The sequence below is a fragment of the Rhinolophus hipposideros genome (assembly GCF_964194185.1).
Source record: "Rhinolophus hipposideros genome assembly, chromosome: 17".
NCBI classification, from domain to species: Eukaryota; Metazoa; Chordata; class Mammalia; order Chiroptera; family Rhinolophidae; genus Rhinolophus; species Rhinolophus hipposideros.
This window is the reverse complement of record NC_138063.1, coordinates 31483404-31507867: the sequence shown is the minus strand read 5'-3', so window position 1 is coordinate 31507867 and position 24464 is coordinate 31483404. Positions and strand designations below refer to the sequence as shown.

At 36.4% G+C, this 24464-nt stretch overlaps 1 protein-coding gene across 23 annotated transcripts in view; it reads left to right on the top strand.

The window, feature by feature from the left end:
- Nucleotides 1–24464, top strand: part of DTNA (dystrobrevin alpha) — a 360321-nt gene that overhangs the window by 298532 nt on the left and 37325 nt on the right. For 8 of the 23 annotated variants that reach the window (XM_081078748.1, XM_081078749.1, XM_081078729.1 and 5 more), the window contains 2 exons: nt 20529–20616; nt 22625–22722. In XM_081078748.1, coding sequence (XP_080934874.1) covers nt 20529–20616; nt 22625–22722 — 186 coding nt within the window. Of the gene's footprint in view, nt 1–911; nt 1204–1269; nt 1360–8892; nt 8971–9535; nt 9629–20528; nt 20617–22624; nt 22723–24464 lie in introns of those variants that run through there. The other 15 variants (XM_081078737.1, XM_081078740.1, XM_081078738.1 and 12 more) reach the window with 5 other exon arrangements.

Below are 24464 nucleotides of genomic sequence, written 5' to 3'. Positions count from 1 at the left end.
AGTTCCTGAGGCTAGAGACTGAAGACCAAACTTGGAAATGTAGTTTTCACATAAATAATTTCATGGATAATAAAAAATGGTGGATATGAGTCATCTTTTTGAACTAGATCCACTCCCATTTTGAGCAAAGAACTTCTTTTAGAGCTAGCATTACAAATATGCAGAGGTCAAGAGGTGCTCCAAGTCATTTGATCAAATATCACAAATAAAACTCCAGAGAATTACTTTATAAATACATGGAAGAAGGTTCACAGGAAAGCAGAAAGAAAGGTAAGGAAAACTGGAATGAGTAACTAAGCATAGATTTCAAATGCCTTTCAGTAAGGGAAAAAAAAAAACAACACAGCCTCATGTTTCGCAAAGCAAACATAACCGGTCTTTTCCCTGAAGATGTTTCTAAGATACCAATTTTACTGTAATATCTGGTACGTTCCAGTGAGGATTTGAAGACAGTGAGACTCAGAACATTCCTGATTTTTTTCCCTGAGTTCCTGTACTTGCCCATCAGCAGGAACCTGAAATGAAGATGTTCTCCATAATTATAATTAGCAGAATAAACAAAATGTGGCAGTTCATGGTGTTTCCTTCCTGTAAATTAAGCAATTCTGTAACAAATGGAAATTAGGACCTAATTGAACAACAGAAGCTCCACAGTGAAATAATATGGTTTAGTCCCTCAGTGTGTTCCTCTTAGCACTCCCTTTCAGAACCACCAGCAAATTTAACCACTTTTTCTAAAACAAAATCATAGACTGTAAAGTCTATAAGAGACATGGGCCTGTTCATCTATCTAGAGAAGATCTTGCATTGATGTTAAGAAAGATGTGCGTTTATTAGGAAACTCTGCATTCTGCAAATGTCAAGCAGAGATAGACCCTATCCTTACTGAAGGTCATTTTATATCATTTCAGCTCGGACGGTGCTTATGGTGGATGCGTCTAGATGGATAACATGGCTTCCTCTACTCTAAAATATTCCTATAATACTTTGAGCTGTTCTGGTTCCTCCAGGGTGCATGGTACCCATTAACCCACAATATGATCATTTCCCTTTTTTCCCATTTTCAGTCCTTTTGGAATGTTCCCTGTGAACCACAGACATGTTGTATAAAGTTTGCAGTTTTTCCTGTCACCACAGAGATTGGCCTCTGGTTTCTGTCTTAAGGGTGCTGTTCAATAAAGCTGTGTACACTGAACGTCCTTCCTCTCTGAGTGGGCCTTGCTCTGTCCATGGGAGGTTTAATGAGGTTTCATTGTTTGAATCCCTCAGGTTACCTGAGGGGATAAGTGCCTACAACCCCGTGGCTGAGGAGCATATGCTCATAAAGCTGTATGTAAATCAGCTTGACCACAGCACACGGTCAGTATCCCAGCCCCAAATCACTAATCGTAGTAGTAGTTCCATAGCTAGACTGCTACGTAGTGATTCTATTCCATCACTAAAATCCTCTTGTAGTATATCTTGGAGATAGAGGTCTTCGGGGTTTCATGAGATTCTGTTGAGAATTTCCAACTTAAGGTGGACTTCCCAGCCCTTTCCTCTCTTTTCCACTTACTTTATTTATTTCATGGCTTCATATTAGTGTATATGAGATGCCTATCTGTGAAGACTACCAAGCCAGATCTTCTTTGGATGAGCCTCTACTTTTGTACAGTTTGCAATACCTCAGAGGGTGATTTGTTAGAATCTTGAATGAAAGCACCTCTTGGAATGATCTTTAGCACTAACGTTAGCATTTTCCTGAGGCCAGGACGATGTCGCATGTCTGGACCATACTGCAGTAAAAGACTTGAGGACTTACACCTTTCTGTCCCACTGGGCCTAGGCCATGTTTTCCCCAAGGTAGAGCAATGTGATTCCTATTGAGGTAACAATTTCAAAACCATTTCATACTATCAGTGCTTGATTTCTATTACTTGATCATGCTGGTGGTGATCCACTGTTTATGTCTTAACTATGTCCACACACTAAAATAGATGAAAACCTATCGCACCAAATGTAGGCATCAGCTAAAGGTCCTGTTCTTCCTATGACCGGAACTGGACCAAATAAATCTGACCTAGAGCCCTGCCCTACTCTACCCACTGCCCCTTTTAAAATCAGATACAAGAGAAGAATGGTGCTGGTCAGTGTTAAAGCAGCATTAAGAAAGTGGGGAAGTTCACCATGCAGGTGTTTTATTTAGACTGAGTTTTCAGTCTTTTGTGACAGATCTTAGAAAGGTAAAGCAGCATGAGGATGAATTGGAATCACCACTCCAGAATCCTCCTATAAACTTCTGGCATTTCTCACCTAGAGTCCTTTACAAGCATACCACTTTGATCTTCAAAGGGCACTAGGGTATATCTTTGAAGTCTCTTGACATCCTAGTAATCTGCCTCACACAGATTTACGAGTGTATAACTCTGGTTACCACCACCATCTGTCACATCCCCTTTCCTTCTATCCACTTCTAGCTATATGTTTAGTTCACTTTTCCCTTACTTAAAAGAAAAGAGAGAATTCTCAAACGCACTCTCCCTTAACCCTTTGAAGTCTTTGTGTGCGTGCGCGCGCGCACATGTGTATGTTCAGTGCTGGTTAGAATATGGGTCAAATAACGTAATTTGTGGACTAATTCACCTCATTCATTTTCTTGATCATAACTGTATCCCTAAACCTAGATTTTCTTATAAATGCATGAATTTATAGGGAAAAAATGGCTGGATCAATGAAAATCTATCATCACCACTAGAAAAAGAGCTCCAAGTCTATGTACGGTGAGGCAGTAACATTAACTAAACTTGTGAAATATAGCCTATCACTAACTGTAAATATTGAAGCACTGACACAAAGCCAGGCCCAAAAGGTCGTTTCTCCCCTTCACCTGCCCACAACATTGTGCCTCTGAGTATCTGCTGTCTTTATTGGTATTATGCCCCCTTTGTAAAATCTTATCTTGCCAAAAACCTTGACTAGTTTATATGTGAAAGTTAACCAGTCTTTTCTATGTAAAGTAAGCTTTTTAAAATTATGGCCATCTTTTTCATTAGCCACATTAAAGATGCTCTGAAGTTTGAATGGCTGGATTCTTTCACCTTCAATATTAGAAATACTGTATTTCCCCAAAAATAAGACCTAGCCAGACAATCAGCCCTAATGCGTCTTTTGGAGCAAAAATCAATATAAGACCCAGTCTTATATTACGTTATATTATATAAGACCCGGTCTTATTTTACTTATAGTAAATAAGTAAATGATAAATAATAATAATAAATAATAAGTAAATAATAAATTTTACTTATAGTAAAATAAGACCCGGTCTTATTTTACTTATAGTAAATAAGTAAATAATAAATAATAATAATAAGTAAATAATAAATTTTACTTATAGTAAAATAAGACCGGGTCTTATATTAAATTTTGCTCCAAAAGACGCCTTAGAGCTGATTGTCCGGCTACGTCTTATTTTTGGTGAAACACAGTATCTCTTAAAGGTTTCACAGATATTTTTATAGATGCATCCTCTGTAGTAATAAGCACTCAGGAAAGAAATCACATTGGTTATGATATAAATAGTGTCTAACTAGATATATTACTCTCTCAAACATTAGAAAATTGCTTGAGTCGGAGAGTGTGTTGAACACAATCTAATTTGCTATTTTCTGGTTTGTCACAATGACATTTGGTTAATCATCATACTTAATACTGTGTTAGGTTCAGTTGTGCATATGGGGAAGGCATACCACCCACCCCAAGTTCTTCCCAAATTCTGATTCTTCCCAGTGGAGCAGGTTTCGTAAGTTATTTTTATTGGTTGACTACTTGATCAGTTGGTTGATTGGTTTGGGTTTTCAACCAGAAAGACTAATTTTCTGTGTCTTTTTCAGTTTTTTCAAACACTCTGCTTAACCAAAGATTCTTGTCCTAACAACCCAGATTTTCAATCTGACTTAAAATATTCAAACTGAATTTTAAGCATTTGTGTTTTGATAACCCAAAGTGAACAGAAATAAAATTGAGGTACTCAAGTCAGCCTTTCTCCATAGTTAATTTTTCTAAGATTAAAGCCCATCCCTTTTCAGTCAGAAAAATAGATAAATTTATAAATCAACATCATAAAACAGATGAACTTATAAACTAACCTCGCTGAAGATTTCTTCACTCTTCACACTTTCTGGGCATAGTGTCTAAAATTTCATGAAATTTGAAATACTCACTCTCTGCAGCTATTTCTTTATTCCAGATAGCCCCAGAACTCCACTGATACGCTAGATTTTTTTCAAACTTGAAGTAAACCAGTCTTCACACTCAATTCTATTTCCTATACTAAAATGTTAGTGCATAATTAAAACTGCAGTCCCCTCTCTTCTTCACTTTAATAACCTTTATTTTCTTATTAGAGTTGCTTTAGTTGTTGTCTGTATGTGCTCTGTACCCAGCAAATTTTTCTAGAGGCTCTCTTGACGAAAATACAGTTGACATGGCTTGATATCTGGGGACAACATACCATAGGAAATATGGTGAATCAAATGTGAGCTAAGAATTCTCGTTGTTTCTACCATGGTACCTGTTTAAGATGGTTTGACTTCTGTGCCGGCCTGAATTGATAATTAATTTTTCTCTCTGAGACACTAAGCTATTTTTTATACTTGTTTACTAATTTGCATGTAGCAAGTATTGTATGTTTCGGTGCAAAGCTATTGAAAGCTAGAAGAGGAAAAGAAACACAATTTTTCTAGAAATTATCTCCTGGCAAAACTAACTATGGGCTTTTTTTTTTATTGTACCTAGGCTATGTTAATTACAGTAAGAAGCAAAATTTTATTCATATTGATAGTTACTTAAGGAGGGAGACAACTTTAGAAGTTATTCTTCCCAAGTCCAAACACCACACAAATTTATCAATTATTTAAAATCAATAAAAATGAAAATATTTGTTAATTTGTCATGGTTCAAACATCATTTTCCTGTTACCCATTGTAATAATGACTATTGCACATTACACAATTCATTTATATAATACTATGGCTCTGTGAGATTGTACCCGGGATTTTATTTAAGCTTTTTATTTTCATATTCAATAAAAGAAAAAAAGATCTTTGACCAGAACTAATATAGTAACCCAACATGAGCAGAAATGGTTTTTAAAAATATATTTCTGGTTTAAGCAAAAATCCAGGGAGCTTTTGTGTGTGATTTTTGTTATCTTAGAACACCCCAGACATGTTTGACTTAAGTAAAACTGCTGCCATCAGTTGTCACCCTTCAAAAACAATAGGGTAAATTTAAATAAATAAATATGAAATATTTTTAAATCATTGTTTCCTTCTAGAACCATTGTGTCTATGTGTGTGTGTGTGTGTGTGTGTGTGTGTGTGTGTGTATGAAAAGTTTTGGAAGAAGAGTATTTATATATGATATTTTCCAGAAGTCTAAAAAAGGAATTGGTGAGAAAATAGAGAACTTTTTTAGAAAAAAAAATTAGTCTAAAGGTATATTTCTGCCTCTTTTCTTTCAGCAGAACACATAAACTTCAATTTTTACTTTGTCATACCCTCCAGGGTATGATTGTCACCATACCCATCAATGATAATATGTATGTAAAGAGATGTGTTTATACATTGACAAGGTCCTGGTGGAAAGAAAATGACAACAATAAGAAAAAAATATGTATACACACAATTTTAGGAATGGCAGCATTGCTTCTTGGGATTCAGATTAAAAATGATTTATCATCCATGGTCAAGGGGAGCCCCAAATAGTTCCCAGTTTCAGAGGTTAAAAGGAAGAATGCATTTTGATTTGAAGATGCGGCATGTAGAAGAAGTAGAACCTTTTAGAGCTAGATTTATGCAAAAGCTGTTGTTGCATTATGACACACTGACATACAAGAAGCACATGTTTTTTGGTAAGAACATAGATTCCAGTGTGCCTGATCAACTAACTTCTCCATGCAAGCTGTTCAGCTACAAAATGAAAGTTTAAAAATCTAATTTATTCTATAAAATATGCGAGTACATTGCTTTGAAGAGATCATAATAAACTACTTATTGTCCCTATCTTCACAAGAGCTCAGGAGACCATGTTTTCACTTTGCCTCCTTTCTTCAAGCTCCTTGGAAGCTGCAGAGGAAATTCTGGAGAAGATACTTCATTGAAAAGTCTTTATAGATGCAAGTTTTAAGTGCAATCTGCCTCCCCGTAAACTCTTCAAGTTCTAGATCCATTTCATTTGGAAAGAGTGGTCTTTTTTTCCTGATTTTTGTCACGCACTTGACTTCCTCTATACATGGTCATATTTTTGAATAAGTGATGAAATAAGAAATAAGTGATGAGGAGGAGAATTTGAGACTAGTTCTAGGAAATACAGAAACTATGGAGACAATGAGTAACACACTCAGAAGTGCTCCTGGCACTAGAAATTATGAGCTGTAGCAAAACAAAATAAATGGTTGATTTCCACAAATTCATACATGCAGATAGTGTCATCCCCATATTTTCCAAAAACTGGTTTTCCCAGGAATTCATGTGGGAAGGGAAAGGAACATGAAAGGATTTGTACTAACACGGACAAGAACCAATGTAAAGAAAATAACAACAAAAGGAAAAGAGATGTGTTTACGTAGAACATCTGCTCACCTCTTTGAGGGAGTAAGAGACTAGGGCAGAAGAAGGAATAAAAAGAGAAGAGAGGAGACAGACAAATGGAGTAGAGGAAAGAGAAGAACCCAAAGAATTAAAGAAAAAGAAATAATAAGGTCAGCAAAGGAAAATCTGGACAACTGCTCCTGGCTGCCACCAGCCCCTACACCATACCATTTCAGTAGGGCTCTTCCAGTGCTAGTGCTTATCCGTGGCCAAGTGGTGGGATGTCACTTCTCAGTTTTATTGACACATCACCTTCCTCCTATAAGACTTCACCAGAGTAATTTGTGGCGAAAATATCCTCTGATAGACCCTCCTGTGTTTCTTTTCTCTACTGGTCCTTTCTTTCTTCTTGTGCATCCAGTATTAGAGGTTGTACCTGTGTAATTATGATTAGGCTTTTGATTTAGGAAATATCACCACAATTTCTGGGAGTCAAGGCACATAAAAGCATAGCAAGACAGGGAAATAAATTAATTTAGAGGGAAGAATCACTGATATATCACACCGTGTTTTGAGTGGTTTTACAAAAATCTGAAATATGTAGTAGTTATCAATCTTGAGTTATGAAAAAGAAAGTTGGGGGAGGTAATTGAGCAGCAGGGAGACTGTAGTTACTGGGTAATGACCACATAGGGATATGCTTCAAGAGACAAAATTTGGAGTGCTCTTTTGGTGGGATAATGGGAAAATATCAACCATGAGAGCTTAAAGTGGCTATTTGGCCCTAAGGGGCAGGTTTCAGAGTCTTAGAAGGTGGAGATCAGTATGCTGGGAAAAAAAATTTTAAGTTCATCAGGAAAGTAAATTCTCTGAGAACATTAATCATTCCATTTTTAATGTCTATTTTGTTTGTGTGCAATTATGCTTCTTAAATATAGCAATACTTTGTGTAATAGGAGATTCCTGAAAAGCTGAGTGAAGTTATACATTCAACAAACAGGTGTGCCTACTCTCTACTAGACATTTTCTTTACACATCAAATTTGATTTCAAATGTACCAGAAACTTCACTATTTAAGGAAGTAGTATATACTATTATAAAACAAGAATTTCAGTTACAATATGCATAATTCTGATATGGTATTCATTTATAAATTTCTATTTTTTTGTATTTCATGGTCTGAAAGAGTGGTATTTTGCAGTGAAACCTTAAAACTTGTACTTAAAGTTTTTAAACTACTTTATAAGCCATATATATACATATATATATATATATATATATATATATATATGATTTTGAACTTCTTGAAAAGTTGGGACATTTTTGTGGTAAACCTCATAATTTCAATCACAGTAATTAAAAACTTGGTATTCCAACAAAGTCAGTCAGTTAATTTTGTATTCTCCATGAAAGGGGTGTAGTTTTAGGTATACCAATGTTGCAGGGCAAATTGTTAACCTACAAAGGAGCAAACTCTTTGAGCACATTACAAGCACATTTGTAATACTAAGAATCAATATCATATTTCCCAATGAAGCATGCATATTCATTACAGTAAATCTTGGGTGACTTTGGCTTGGCCACACTTTATTATCATTTATATTTTCAGTTGTATTTCAATAAACCTACATTTTAACCTTCTGGAACTGTGATTTAAATTACTAAATAAAATGAGCGTTACTCATAATGAATATAAAATGGTAAGAATTTACTATATTGATAGAACTCTGTTCATCAGTAATAGACACAAGGCCCATGAATATATATTTATAAGGCTCAAAGATTTATTTCTCAGTTTCTCTGAAGGTTTTCTTTGCAGCTTTGCAGCCAAGGTTAGGTGACTTGTGCTTGAAGTAGTAAAGCACTTCTAATACGACAGACATCTCTAATTAGGTAATTTTCAAGTCTATTCAACACAAAAAGTTGGAGAATATAGGGAAGGATGGAGAAGTAAACTTCTTGAGTGAGGTCTCAAGACTGGCAGAACTTAGTGCCCTGTTGGACTGTTTACCTGATCTTCTGTAATGAATGTTGGTTGAATTTTCATTATGTCTAGGCATATGAAATCTGTTTGTTAAGCAAGTAGCAGAGGTCAAATCAGGGGTCATGGTGGTTTGTGTAATTGTAATTGTGGTTCTCAGGCCAAGTTTCTACTCCTAGTTCAGCTCTGTGGAAATCTGAAAACATCTTGAACATTTCAAAACTATAAGAGAGCTGTCCAAATGGAGCTTGGATCTAGACTTGGGCGTTTCTGTTGCCAGTTCTATTCTTGAATGCATTGCTGTGTTTATGCTCTTCTTGGCTTTCCCGTCTTATTAACTAGCTCTCCTCCCAAGGACAGTGAAGTAGAGCAGAACAAACTGCTGGCTAGGGCTGCTCCAGCTTTTCTGAAGGGCAAAGGGTAAGTGAAAGCCAGAGTGTACTGGAATCTTGAATTAACGAAACTAAAAATGGAGATTTCTTTTGTTCACATGCTTTGTGTTTGAAAGACCATCTGTGACTTAGTAAAAGCAGCTTCATTATAACTCCATTAACAGCATCAAGTAGTTATTTTGAGTAGACAGATCGGTGTGGTTATTCTCTTTCTCTGATTTCCTTTTCTTTTTTTTAAAATGACTAAGTTTCAGATTTGATTTTCCAAAAGCTATTTAATCTTTGCTTGCAACCCATTTTAATGTGTTTACTGTACAGATGAATTTCTTGGCCTTAGTGGTTTAAAGAATGCAAATCTGTTTTCTTAAAAATTACTGTGCCTAAATGGAAGTCTTTATTTTTAAAGTTAGTGAAATGCACTTGTGAATTTCATTGCTTGGATTTTGCTTGTGTTTTTCAAAGAGCATCACTTGTTTTTCCCTTTACTTGCTTGGTTTTCTAAATGCCTTTCCTACCACAAAGTTACTCCTACTCAGCTTATTTCTGTCTGCCTCTCCTAACAACACCCTTTCTTTCCTCCTGCCCTGTTTCAGGATACAGTACAGCCTGAACGTGGCAGACAGGCTAGCTGATGAACATGTTCTCATCGGGTTGTATGTCAACATGCTCCGGAACAACCCATCATGGTTAGTGCAGGTTTGGCTGCTGGACTGTCCTTTGAGAGGGGAACAGTCTCATCTCTTGACAAGCAGTCTCACAGCAAGGTGCAAAGGCGCTGGATGCCAGAGGTGTCACTGAGGCACTTTTTATAACTCATTCAATCAAATCATCTTTTGTAATGTTAGTTTGGATATTCCCCATTGATGTGCCATAGAATTCATATCCTATGTCTTAGCTGAAGGGATAGCATGGGTGCCATAATGAATATTAGCACTCAGGTAGATGCAGAACTCTGGGTCCCACCAGTCATTTCTGTGTGATAAGTGCCATGTCAAGTTACCGCACAGTGGTGATGCAAGATTTTGCCTTATTCCAAAGGCCTGTATGTCTGCGGATTTGGAGAACAATGCTCCATTCTCTAAAGATAGAGGTGAAAAAGAGGAAAAGCAATGTGATGGGATCATACCATGGAAATTCTTTCCTTAATAATGATGGCAGTGGGAGAAATTGCCTTTCAACTTTTCTCTTACGAATATTTCTGAAGCCACTCAGAATGTTTCTGAAGCTATTCTAATAAAACCTCCTTTAAAATCCCAGAATATGCAAAGCTTACTTTCAGATGCATTAAATGTACGGATTCAAATAGCCCTATGTATTAGGATAAAAGTATTTATAAAATTTTTCTCTATTTTAGTTGTGACATAGGAGATTCCTCCCATTGGTTCGTTACTTTATTTTAATAATAAGTGTACATTTGCAATTTGACTGAAAATAAATGGACAGACTATATACTCATATATATATATATATATATATGTTTCAGCCTAGTTTAGACAGCTGTTTTACCAACATGTTTAGCAAAACCAATTCCTTAGAAATATTTCTATTTTGCTTAATAACTCTAATTTTCTCTGAACTAAGGGCCCATGGATGTTTTTGCAGTTGTAACCATTAAATGAGCCAATGGGTTAAATTCCCTCTAAAATAGCTGGACCCCTTTCCTCTACTATGTCACAGAGAGCACCCCTCAAACACTTAGTGCTAATCACCCTCACCACTAGGCCACTTCTTTGTTTCTAGATCATTCCTCCTTAACCCTTTTCAAAGTTCCTTCCTGTTCCTGCTTCCCATACCTTAGAACTACTTTTTGGATGATTAGTACATGAGATGATTTTAGGTGATTCATTGATGAACATTTATTTAATAGTTACATATTTATCTTAATTTGTATTTTTAAAAACAATATAACCAGCATACTAGTTTAATTTTATATCCTACTCTTTCAGGAGATAAAAATGAACTCTTCTGCTAAGCCCATCGCTTTATGCAAGTTTTTCGAAGCTTTTATATATCGAACAGTTTCTCTTCTTTCTCACCTCTCGGCCCCTCAAAACTATAAGCAGAAAGAGTGATTGCTTTACTCTTACTCCCAATGAGTTTGGTTCCACAATATTATAGATGGCTGAAACAATAGAACTAAAAATACTGGATTACAAAAAAAAAAAATTGTATGAGTAATCTTCAAAGAAGAATACAATCAATATAGATTCAATCGTGTCTGAAGACAATGATGTGATCTCACACCGTGTCCTCTCCTCCATAATTCTAAGCACACTCTGGTTATTTCTATCACTGGTCTTTGACCTTTTCTTAATTAAAGTTGTAACACAGAAATCTCCAAAGAGGAAAGCTCAGAGTGTGTTACTACCAGCCCTCTTCCCCACTCAAGTGATTAATCACTTTGACATGATGGTCACTTAAGACCATAAAGCTATCTCAGCAGAGACACCTTACATTTACTTGGTGAAAGGTAGGTGTGATTTGTATTTTGAAAACAAAGCAGAATTTAAGACTAATCAATGAAGCTGACTCCATTTGAATAACTGCTGCCCTCCATATTTCTCAGAGCCTTTTTCTGTCCTTAAAAAATTCCAACTCCTCTCAAATTTCTCATTTTTCCTTCTCTTTCCTTTCTGCTTAATTAGATCCTAACAGTTCTCCACACCTGCCATGATTATATAAGTAATGTAGTGATCTCTCACATTATAGCTGTAATCTTTACCATCCTTCAACTATGGTGAGATATGTAAGGGTAATAATGATAAGAGCCACTGTTTTTGTTTTTTTAAAGCACTTGCCTTATGCTAAGCACTGTATTAAAAGTTTTATTTACATAATATTACATAATAATACACAAATTACATAATAACACAAATTATTTTTATAATTTATAATTACATAAATTAATTACATAATAATTATTTACATATATTCCCCTAGACCTCAGAGTAAACTCGAAAGTAAATACTATTGTCCCCATTTTATAGATAAGTAAAGGTGTCAATTAAGAGAATTACATGACTCTTCTACAGTCATAGGGCTACTAAACAGTGCAGCCAGGATTTTGACCACTATCCACTTTTTCCCAAGTTCATAGCCATTAGGTACATTGCCTCTTAGAAAATCTAATGCATGCCCTCCAGACAGCTTTTTTGGACACTCCATCACACTGTATCCACCACATATCTATTTCCTGAAATTGCATTTCTGACTATATTATTTTTATTGCATTTTAACAAATATTTTGAGCATCCCCAAGTAATAGAAATGGTGGTTATTAATAAGTTACTATTTATGGATTTAGTTCTATGCATTGTGGTTCCTCATTTTGATTTTAAGTTTCTCAGGAGCAAGACGTTTGTCTTTAGTCTCTTGTATCTCATCACAGCAGTCAGAATATGAATAAATTTTACATTTATGATATGCTTCGAAATTAGTGCCCTTTCCTACACATGATTTAGTGTGTTTGCCAAAGCCCTATAAGTCTGGGTATTATCGTTTCCATTTCACTAATAAGAAAATGCAAGCTCTGAGACATTAAGTGATTTATCCAAGGTGACATGCTAGCAAGGACTTGCACATAAGTCTTCTGACACAGGGTCCCGTCTATTTTCTACGCCATTTCTCAGCCTCCCGACCTGTGCGTCTTTCACGAGAGGGCTACAAATAGGAAGCTAATAGCTGTTCTTGTTTAAGAGATGTGTTTTTGTAATTATTTATCTATGCTCCTGGTTAACTCTGTATGGGGCCTTCTACCCCATGTTAACTGCTTCACACAATGGGAAACTGACTCGTTTGTAAATAGTCTGCTGCAAAATTAAACAAACACTTGCGTGTCATTGTTGGTGCTGATGTCAGAGAAGCCAAATAAATAAACTGTAGCTCAAGGGAGAATTTCTGCTACCTTCCTAATTCAGTGGAGTTTTAAAAGCCTTAATGATTTTTAAGCACCTTCTTCAATGGTGGGGGAGGGGGTCAAAATGCAATACAGTGAAGGCTTTTTAGCCCTTCCCTAAAGCTTATCAAGTGCCTGGGCTTGGGAATGGTTTATAAGGACTGACTGGCAGGCAGACCAAAGGACCAGAAACCAGCCCAGAACTTCAAACTCTTACCTTAATTACACCTTTGATAGTTACCATTCAGAAGCTTCTGACATATTTCTCCCAGCTCTGAAAAGGCCTCCTGGTGAGGAATGGAAGGGTACAGTTAAAGGCTACTTTACTTTGATGTCATCATCAATTGCTGTCACTTAGTGAGACCTCTGATCTCACATAACCTGGTTAAAATTTGTTCTACTTATGTGTTATTCTCAAGTATAAGAAAACGTACATTTGATGACTATTTCCAGGTTTCATACATGAGATCTGTTAACGTTGTGGAATATTGACAGTGTTATACAAAATTCCCTCTCACCCTAAGCAAAATTGTTAGGAGTCCTCAGAAAATCTTTTTCACTAGTAAAATTGATATTAAACAATCACCTACTATAAATCAGCCCTTAAATTGAACATTTAGTGTAAGAGCATAAAGTAGATGAAAAAGTAAAAGTATTAAACTTGACAGAGAGGTGGTAAACATGGATAAAGGCGAACACCAGCAATTCACTGATATGGGAAAAGCAACTGATGGAAGCAAAATTTAAAAACTAGAAGTGATATTGGGCAAGAATTAAAACCATTTCTTCATACTCTCTTGTCTGTTCTGTTTTATTAGTTCATTAAATGTGTGGTTTAAACAATAGAAATTTATTTTCTCACAGCTCTGGAAGCTGTAAGTTCAAGACCAAGGTACTGGCCAGGTTGATTTCTTCTGGGGTCTCTCTCCTTGACCTGCCAATGGCTGCTTTACTTTGTCCTTACATGACCTTTTCTCTGTATGTGTACATCCCTCATTCTCTTCCTCTTCTAATAAGGATACCAGTCATATTGAATTAGGGTCCCACCCTTATGACCTCATTTAACCTTAATCACCTCTTTAGAAGCCTTATCTCCAAACACAGCCATATTCTAAGGTATTGGGAATTCGGGCTTCAACACATGAATTTGGGGGGAGACACAATTCAGTCCATAACACACTTCAACATGGTATCCCCTGAACTGTATACCTTTAATATTTTTAATGTGTAGACTAAGATTAGATTGACCCTTTTCAGTAAATGTTGATTTTCAAAAATGTAGAATGTAGACTTATTGCAACTTGTTGAAAAAAAGAAAGTATCTACACTTACTGACAATGCCTCTTTTATATGAGTTCTCATTTTCTGGTTAACAATACTCCTTCTCCTCAGTAAAATGTTGAGGAGCTTCAGTTATAGAACTACACTTCTGAGAAAGATATTCCCTTAGAAACCTAGAAATATAAATCTGAAGAATGTCACACCACCAATGCACATATCTGCATTGGCTGTGTTGTACTCACAGAGGTTTTCTCAGCATAATCAGATAATAAATTGATTTTAAGATGAATTCACGTTCCTGTTATAGATTCTAATACATTTTAAGTTTCTGCAGAAAGTGAGAGTGAGACTACCAATCTGATAAGGTTATAGATATAAATTAGCTAGCATAGTACTGGGTGCATAGGAATAACTCAATGTTAGTTCCTCCCTTAATTTTGAATAGGACTGAAGGCATATAAAGAGTTAGATTTTAAAATTCTATTTTGTAAAACCTGTCCATTATAATATGGTAGAAATAAACTGATAGCTCCTGTATCTTCATCAATATTGTTGAATGTACTTCAGAGTACTCTTTCTCCAAATGTGCTAAAATAAAGAATTCAGAATGGGACATGGTCTCATGGTCTGATAAATTGTATAAAAAGGACATTTTGATTAAAAAGTCATGGCAGTATATAGCTTTGCATATAGGAGCAAGGAGAAAGAAGAGAAGGCTTTCACTATTAAACTTTCACTGTTAAACTTTCACTGTTAACTCCTCCCTTTGTTTAGGAAATCAGAGATATAAAACGCTTCATTGATTCAACTAAACTGTCTTCCTCCTTTTTGGTATAACCTAGTATACTGCCCAGTAACCAATCATGTCTTTTTGAGCAAAAAGCTAGTTTATAGATAACAAAGTAATGGTACAAAAATGGTCATACCAAGACAGTGTCACCTGCTTTTTAGAGGTAAGAGTAAATGAATTTCTGCATAGTCTTACTATGTGCCCTGACACTGCTCTAAGCACTTAACATGGTACTTCTTCCTGAGAAGCCATGAGGTAAGTTACCATTGAATCCCTGTTTTATAGATGACAAAACTGAGACATAGAGTGGTTACAACTTGTCCAGAATCATACAGCTAGTAAGTGAGAGGGCTGGGATTTGAATCGAGAAATGATCCAGCTCAACTTCCCATCTGTTCTTTTATAACATCCTTACCAGTAGTTCACCTCTTCTAAGAATAAGCATTTCTTTTGAGTGGGAGCTAACCCCTTTCAGATGCCATCTACTTTCCTAATCTTTAAAACAACAAAATGTGAACCAAAAGAGAATTTGCCATGATTGGGGATGGGGAAGATCTGATGTCAATAAATATGAATCTGTATAATGACATTTCTATTAACTTTAGCACTTATACAAAGCAAATAAGGAATCTGTATGCAGCCATAGAGTATATCTTGATTTTTAACTCAGCCAAAAGTGAGTATTTCGCAGTTCGATTTTAGATCGCATGGCTAGTTTTAAAGTACAGTATTTCATCTGTATTCTGATTTTCTCAAAGTACTAAGGATACATGCAGAGCCAAGAAAAGCACGGAAGAAGTGGGCCAAAGACCATGAAATGTTACCCTCCTAAGAGAGCTAACCTTTATTCACTTATTTGTCCAACTAATTCTGAGGTAGTTCCTGCTGTGTTCTAAGCATTGTGCTAAACACTCAAGATCCAGTGGTGAAAAGGTTGACCATTCTGCCCTCAAAGAAGTTACAGTTTAGTGAAGGATAAAGACAAGTGAAAAGGCAATTAAAATGCAAAGGGATAACAGCTATAATAAGGGCAGTGCTGTGCAGAGTTCTATGGAATATATGAGAAGCAATGAACCCATATTTGGAGGTTGGAGGTGAGGGTAGGAAATGTCAGCTAAAGCCAACAGCAGGATGAAGAGGAACCAGCCATGTGGATGTGGGTGGAGGAGGCAGAGATTGTTCAGGGCAGAGAGACCTGAGGCATCTTAGGAACTTAAGTTTGGTAAGACTATGAAAGTAATGGGGGTAAAAGATGAAGCTAGATTATGCAGGACTTTATAAGTCTTATTTAGGAGCTTAAAAAATGAGAACATATTGAAGGATTTTATGCATAGGAATGTTACAGCCAATTTCATTTTTAAAAGATCACTGACTACAGGATAGAAAATGAATTGGAGGGAAGAATACGTTTAAAATCAGAGCGACCCGTTGGGAGGATTTATACCAATTCAAGCTAAGAGGACAGTGGCCTAGAGACATCCGTGACAGTTGGAATAGAAGGAAATGGAAGAATCTGAGAGTTTGTAGAAAGTAGCAAGCATGGTCTTGGCCTTGTAAATGATTATAATATAGTGGGTTGTTAAAGTCAGGGTCTCAATAAAGGAGTTTGAAGGCATCCCTTATAGAGAAGCCATTATTGTGCTAATTTTATTATTAGCCATGAAGACTCTCATTTCTTGATTTCCTTTTCCTTTCAAACCAGTCATTAAAGAGCCTTGAGAGTTAGTTCATCTCCCTCCCAATTCTTCAGTTCTATAAAAGCCATTTGGGGCCCCGCATCACTTCCTTCTTTTCCACCCTGTCTCTTCTGCTCACTGACTCCTAAGGGGCTGTACAGGGCTCTATCCCATAGCATTTTGCTCTCAACCAACTGCAAAACATAAGATACGATCTCATAAATTAATCCTCCATTTAGTGTTAACTAATAATGCTTTCTCAGGCAGTAATCCTCCTATTAGCTATTTGCATTTTAATAGAAGCATAGTACCTGAGGCCTAATGATCTTAAAAATTAATCTCTAGTGATAAAACTCCCATCACCATTTAGACAAATGGAAAAAAATATTAAGGGAAAACATAGAAGTGTTTCTGGTGGCCTTTGGATAACATCATTATTTGGTTGACTTTCCCACCCTAGACATCAGAACAGGCCTACAGAGAAACAACAACAAAAAAATAATGTGAAGAAACCCTGAGTTCCCAGAAATCTTTGCTAAATCACAGTTTAGTAAGCCCTAGCTTAGCTGAGGCCACTTGAGTTTCCTAAAATGCCATTTTGAAATCACTAGCAACAGCCAGTGGCCATGTATTTAAGGTGGAAAGTGGAGAGCTTTCAGAATAATAGATCTTCCCACTCGAAATGCAGTCTACACAGCAGCCACTTTTTAATTCATCATAGTCTTGTAGCAAAATTACTGATTATAAAGTCTTGAAATGAATATCCAGGGATAGAGAAAGAATCAGTATTTCTTTAATGATTTAGCGATTATTGGCCATTCATTTTCAACTATTTGTAACTGAAGTCTTGAAATAATGGAATTTATCAGAGAAATGCCTCATTCACCCTTGCGTAATTTGAACGTACTAAAATGGCACATGTGGACTCATCGATCGTTTGTATGTACAAAGGGGTCATATATCACTCCACCCCTCATTCAGTCAGTGCTGGTGGAGGAAAGGCATGAAAGTATGAGTTATAGCTTATTGCACAGAATCCCATGACTTCACATCTTACATTTCCAGGAGGATTTTTTTTAATATAACCTTCATATTATTTATACTCGCTGGTCATTCATGATAAAGACATTTTTATCATGAAGTTTTTTTTACCAAGGTTTTTATTATTATTTATTTATCAAAACATTCACAAGTGTTTTTGACAAACTCATTTTCAGGCAGTCAAACAGATCATTGTCCTGAGCTTGGAGCAATGGGTCCTGTTGTCTACACAGTGTTGCATGAGGCTTCTAATTGTTAATACACCAGCCAGAAATGATAAATATGTTAAAATCAAATTGCTTCTTTGTAGGGTAGATTTATGTTTAAAGCAAAGATGGCGTAACTTTTTCTTATTAAAGCTGCAATAAGAAATTCAGTTATTAGTTTTAAACACCGAAGAGTACAGATATTGTAGTATGAAGACAAACATCTGCTTTAAAACATCCATTTTCCGGAACTAATTCTTTTTGCTGTTAAAATTACTTTCTTACTCCAAGTCTTTTTTATGCTGATGGAAATCTCAGTCCACAGGGATTGATACTATATGTGAGCCTAGAATCCCAGAATTTTCTGCTATAAGGGAATGTTTGTAAAATATTACACAAACTATATGGATATCAGTTAAATTCTCATGAAAAATGATCTATTGTATATGGTTTACATTGAGGTTCATTTCATGTGTTTAGATTTTCCATTTTGTTTTCAAGATCTTTTAGATCCTGGCTACTCAAACTGTTGTCCTTGGACCAGCAGTATCAACATATCTCAGAAACTTGTTAGAAATGCAGATTCTCTGGCCCCACACCCCCAACCTATCCCACCTGTGTCTGCATTTTCACATCCCTATGTGATACGTGTACACACTAAAGTTTGAGAAGCCCTGCTCTACATATTTCCTGGATGACAGATGATATATTGAAGAAGATAAGAACAGCTGATAAATATGAATAGGTTGCTTAAGAGACAAAATAATAATATTGTATTAACTAACACTTTTGAGCATTTAATGTATTCAGGGCATCATATTAGCTTGATGCTTTTTCATTTGGGCAAAAAGATAAAAGAAGACTCCTTTTCTGAGGATGGAGAAGTGACTTGGTAAATGGAGAAACTGAGGAATATTCTAGGTAGTTATCAAGCCCAGAGAAAGGGGCTAAATCTAGAGTAGAAGTATTCATGATAAGAACAGGTACTGTTTACATATATGTGAAGAGTATAGACTAGAGCTGAGATAATGGAGACAGGAATGCCTTCCAAATGATGAGGGGGAGAAAATGTTATAGTAATGAATTCAGTCAACCAGGGAAGAGCTATTTGGGAGTGACATAACTAATATGTCACTGGAAGCACATAATGATTTTTCACTCATCTTCTCACTTTAGAACAAAGGTTAAAAGACTATGTTGCATGGTTACTTTATATGTAAATGTACATATAAATGCTATAAATGTATGTTACTTTATACGGATCCAAGACTTTGCAGAGGGTAATTCTTACAACCTAATATTGGCATAGAAGTGTGTCATTTTTAATGTATAATCATGAGTATTGAATTTTTTCTTTAAGGAACGTATTTAAGAATAAGAGCCAATAGGGGAAAATATAAGTAAATTTGGGGATGAGAGGAATTAGTTCTAATCTTGATTCTGACCCGATACTCACAATAGTAACTGATAAACCAAACTATGACCAACTAGTCTGTTAACAGCATTGATGTTACTAGTATGTTACACAGAATTTTTTTTTAATAGCAACCAAAACTTAATCTTGAGTGAAGTGCCTTCTGAAATAGGGGAGAGGTGATATTTGCATTAATGGTTTTGTTTGTTTGTTTTGCTTCTATTTGCATTAGTATTTTTAGAGACTCAGTTCATCCTTATTCTAATATGAACAATTTCTATAAATTTGTACCCATAGGAGGCACTAAACAATTTCCATTAGCATCATTAGAAGCACTACTGTAATTCCACTTCTCTGGAAGTCAATATAAAATAGTAAGTTATCTAGGTAGTAATATTATTGATGAGAATTATATTAGTTATCTTTTGCTGCATAACAAATTACCCCAAAACTTAGCAGCTTAAAACAACATTTATTATTTCACGGTGGGTCAGGAATCCACGTTTGGCTTAGCTAAGTGCCTGGGGCTCAAGGACTTACATGAGGTCGCCATCAAGTTCATGGCGCCATCAAAATCGCGCCATCAAGCTGCGATCTCATCCAAAGGCTCTGCTCATGTGGATTCCTTCACAAGGTGCTGACTGGCTCTGGTTCCTCACCACATGGGCCTTTCCACAGGCCACCTTATGACATGACAGCTAGCTTCCCGCAAAGTAAGCAATCCAAAAGAGCTAAAGGGAGAGAAAACATATCCAAGATGAAAGCCATGGTCTTTTTATAACCTAATCTTGGAAGTGACATTCCATTACTTCTTCCATATTTATTCTTTAGAAGAAAGCCAGTAAGTCCAGCCCATGCTAAAGGGAGAGAATTACACACAAGAGTGAATACCAGGAGGTGGTCATCACTGCAGGCTGACTACAGTTGGTTTTGTTTTGTTTAAATCTAGCTTCCATATTTTCTATTTTGGACATGTGTTACTTGTGTGATAAGGAAAAAAACTGTTAAAGCCAATAAAATTAAAGAGAAAATACTCTTTTATCAGAAAACTCACTCTTCTTTGGAGCTTTCTTAGTGAGACAATTGAATTGACTGAAGACAGGATTTATGAATAACCTTCCTGGCCACATATTAAATCATGTTTTGAATCCAAGTCTGAGATCATTAACCTAACAAGGTTTTATATAGCTTTCAAGTTTTTTGCACTGAAAACCTAAAATAATAAACCTGCCTATGAATACATCAATCTTTCTCTAACAATCTCTTTGCTCTGTGTTCCATAGTATGCTTGAGAGTTCAAACCGACTTGATGAAGAACACAGGCTGATTGCCAGGTACGCGGCAAGATTGGCAGCAGAGTCCACTTCCTCCGTAAGTAGTTTGAGTGAGAAGGTATCACATTCATTGTTATTCTTATAGTTGGTGCTATAACACCAGAGCTCAAGAGTTGCTACTGTGTCTACAAGACGTGAAAATGGTCTGGTCTTCCACTGCTTCCATTTTTCCCCTTTTCAGCCACTGTTTTGGTACATAAATCAGAGCTTGAGATGTTATTTTACAACATTGATGAACCAACCTATCACCTGATTTCTCTGGATAATTTCTGATCTGTTAACATAAAAAGTAAAGCAATGACTCAAATCCACAACTGGCTCAGAGAGGTTTCTATTTTTATTACTATGTAAAATATGTATAAGAAAGAGAAAATTATCTAATGAAATCAGAAGAAAAACCTGGGTCACAGGTCAAAGCTGCCGTATGCCAGACTTAGCTATAGAAAAGTCATTTAGGGTATAAAACATAGGAGCTCAAGCTTCTTTTAGCAACACAGATCATTTCTCTATTTAAAGAACTGCTAATTAAAAATTAGAGAAGAGCTTTATGAAAGCCACAACTTGACCACACTTAATACTTCCTACAGTCATGTTTCTGGACATTAAAAAGCCGGCTCAGTTTCTCCATATCTTTGGTAAGCCCAAATCTCCATTTTTAAAAGCAAGGCACAAGGAAGTATACATAATCTGACCCTGTTTTTATAGAGCAATGACAAATTAACCCTTAACTAAATACACATATACATATATACACATGTATAGATATGGCATATTATTACGTGTATATAAATGTATATATGTGCATATAAACATAATCATTTACCATATTTATATATATACATGTGTACGTGTATTTAATCAAGGACTAATTTATGCATAATATATATAATTTGTTAAAACTTAATTTCTATGTATGTGTATATATATATATATACATATTTATATATAATTTTATTAAAAAGGAGCAAGCTATGACTGCATATATACCAGTTGTTAAAGCTGGTTTCATGATGAAGAATGATGAGATTGTGTGGTATAAATGTAAAGAATATATATATATACATATATATATTTATTATATTTTATTATATATATATAATAAATTACATAGATGAATAAAGAAATGCTAAAAATATGTTGACCGAAAGAAGAAAAGAGGGCCGCCCCGGTGGCTCAGGTAGTTAGAGCTCCATGCTCCTAACTCCAAAGGCTGCTGGTTTGATTCCCACATGGGCCAGTGGGCTCTCAACCACAAGGTTGCTGGTTCAACTCCTCGAGTCCCACAAGGGATGGTGGGCAGCGCCCCCTGCAACAAAAATTGAACATGGCACCTTGAGCTGAGCTGCTGATGAGCTCCTGGATGGCTCAGTTGGTTGGAGCATGTCCTCTCAACCACAAGGTTGCCGGTTCGACTCCTGCAAGGGATGGTGGGCTGTGCCCCCTGCAACTAGAAAATGGCAACTGGACCTGGAGCTGAGCTGCACCCTCCACAACTAAGATTGAAAGGACAACAACTTGACTTGGAAAAAAGGACTGGAAGTACATACTGTTCCCCAATAAAGTTTTGTTCCAAAACAAACAAAAAGAAGAAGAAAAGAAAGTCGTACTAACTATGACTTTAAAACTATGAAATTTTAAATTGCACATTACAGTAATTGAACAGTAATTCTAGAGAAGGCACACATCTCAACAGTGAAATATTTTTCATACCCTCCTATAGTGAAAGGATAGTTGCAATGGGGATAGCATGGCAAGAATGAAATAGCTCCCCGAAGACTTAAAATCAGAAAGCTGAAAAACAATTTTTTCTGTGTTTTGTGTATTTGCCTGCCAAAGAATTCTGTTCTGCTTTCCATTGCATAGATGGGCTCCAGATACACAGAAAAGTTGATCCTTAGGAGACAATTTGATTTTATGTATTTGCTTTTTCTGTTTTGAGAGAAAGTTTCTTCTTTCTTATGTGCATATCTCATGATTCCTGTCTTCTCAAACACGTGGGGGTTCCCATTCCCAGTATTAAATAGTGCAAACCACATGTTTTCCAGCAGCCAACTCAGCAGAGAAGTGCTCCTGATATCTCCTTCACCATTGATGCAAATAAGCAACAAAGGCAGCTGATTGCAGAACTAGAAAACAAGAACAGGTACGGCTTTTTAAACAAGTTGGCTTTTTCGATCAAAGTGTGCATTCATTGATAACCTATAGTCATGTTTTAAAATATCCAGGTTTTTCACCCTATATGCATATTTAAGGGATGACATCTAAAGCCAGTGATGCTGGCTTCTGAGAAGCTAGTCTTTAGATTTTAGATTGTCAGAAGCTTCATGAGAAAACATATATAGTTCTGAGATGTCTGTGAAATTAATGTTTTCTCTCTAGGTAGTTTCATTTCCTGTTCTCTGACACACTTATTTCTGTTAAGGAGCTGTCTAATGCAGAAGGGCTTTCCTGAATAATAGGAGGAAATTATTTATGACACCAAGAGATGGATAGAAGGCACTCCAGGGAGGGTGCCTGCAAGGACCCCAGGCTAAAAGAGGCATTTGGGCTGATACTACCATAACCCAGGTGTTCAAGCTAAACATCTCCACATCCAGTCCGTCAGCAGGTCCTTTCTTTATTCAACACAGATTGATTCCCAGTCCACCCCACAGCACATTCCCAAAACTGTCCACTTCATCTCCACCAGTACCACTCAATCCAAATTGTCATTTTACAAAACATAAATCATATCCTGTGATTTCCTGTCCAAAATCCTCTGATGAGGTTCCATCATAATTTGACTAAAATGCATCCCTTTTACCATGTTCTGCAAAGTCTTACCTGACCCTCTTCCTGTCCAACTTTCCAGCCTCAGCCCACCTTGCTCATTACACTCCTCCTGTTCTTTCTTTCTTTACAGCCTTTGTACTAATTGTTCTCTCAGCTTAGAAAGTTCTTCCTTAGGGTGGCTGCATGAATGGCTTCTCATCATTCAGTTCTCAGCACAAAACACCACCTATCTAATCTTGCCCACTACCTCCTACCCCAGGAACCACTCTATTACAACCCCATCTGTGTGTGTGTGTGTGTGTGTGTGTGAGAGAGACAGAGAGAGAGAGAGAGAGAGAGAGAGAGAGAGAGAGAGAGACTTATCACTATCTGAAATATTTGCATTTATGTGTTTGTTTCCTTTATGTGTTTGTTGCATTATGTGTTTGTTTATTGTCTGTCTTCCCTAACTGAAATGGAAGTTCTTTGAGAACAGAGCCCATGCCAAATGGCCCATGGGTTCCAGAACCATGCCTGCTATATTGTAAAAGCCAGTAAATATAGAGTGAGAAAATAATAAATACCTGAGTAAGATCTCAAGCTCAATGCTGAGAAAGTCCAACATGGGAACAACTTGTACATTGTATATTTCTTAGAATAGCACCAATATGTCGTAACACTCAATCCTATTCTTAAACACTGATGTCACTTGTAAGATCAGACTGCTGAAGGAGGAGGTGGTGGTAACTATTTCATGCCTGTAGATTTTGACCTGAGAATTTTAGGATAAATGGTCAAAGTATTCTTTAAAGTTTTACAGAAAAAAAATTAAAAGAAAAGTATAAATTTGGTTGGTACATTTTTATATTCTTAGAAAGGAAAAAGACTAAGTGAAAATGCACGAGCCCACACATATTTTATCTTGGTTGCAGTGTTAACCTACTCTCTCACCTCTCCAAAGCACTTTGTTTTCCCGTCCAATCCCCTGCTTCCACTCAGCATGGGAACCGCATACTTGAGGGGAAATCGTGTTCTCTTTAAGGAAATACCCCAGGGAGATCTGCCTCCATGTGGGATTCCAGAATCAACAGGAAGCACCATGAAGGTCTTAGAAGCCTTGGATGTGCCATGATG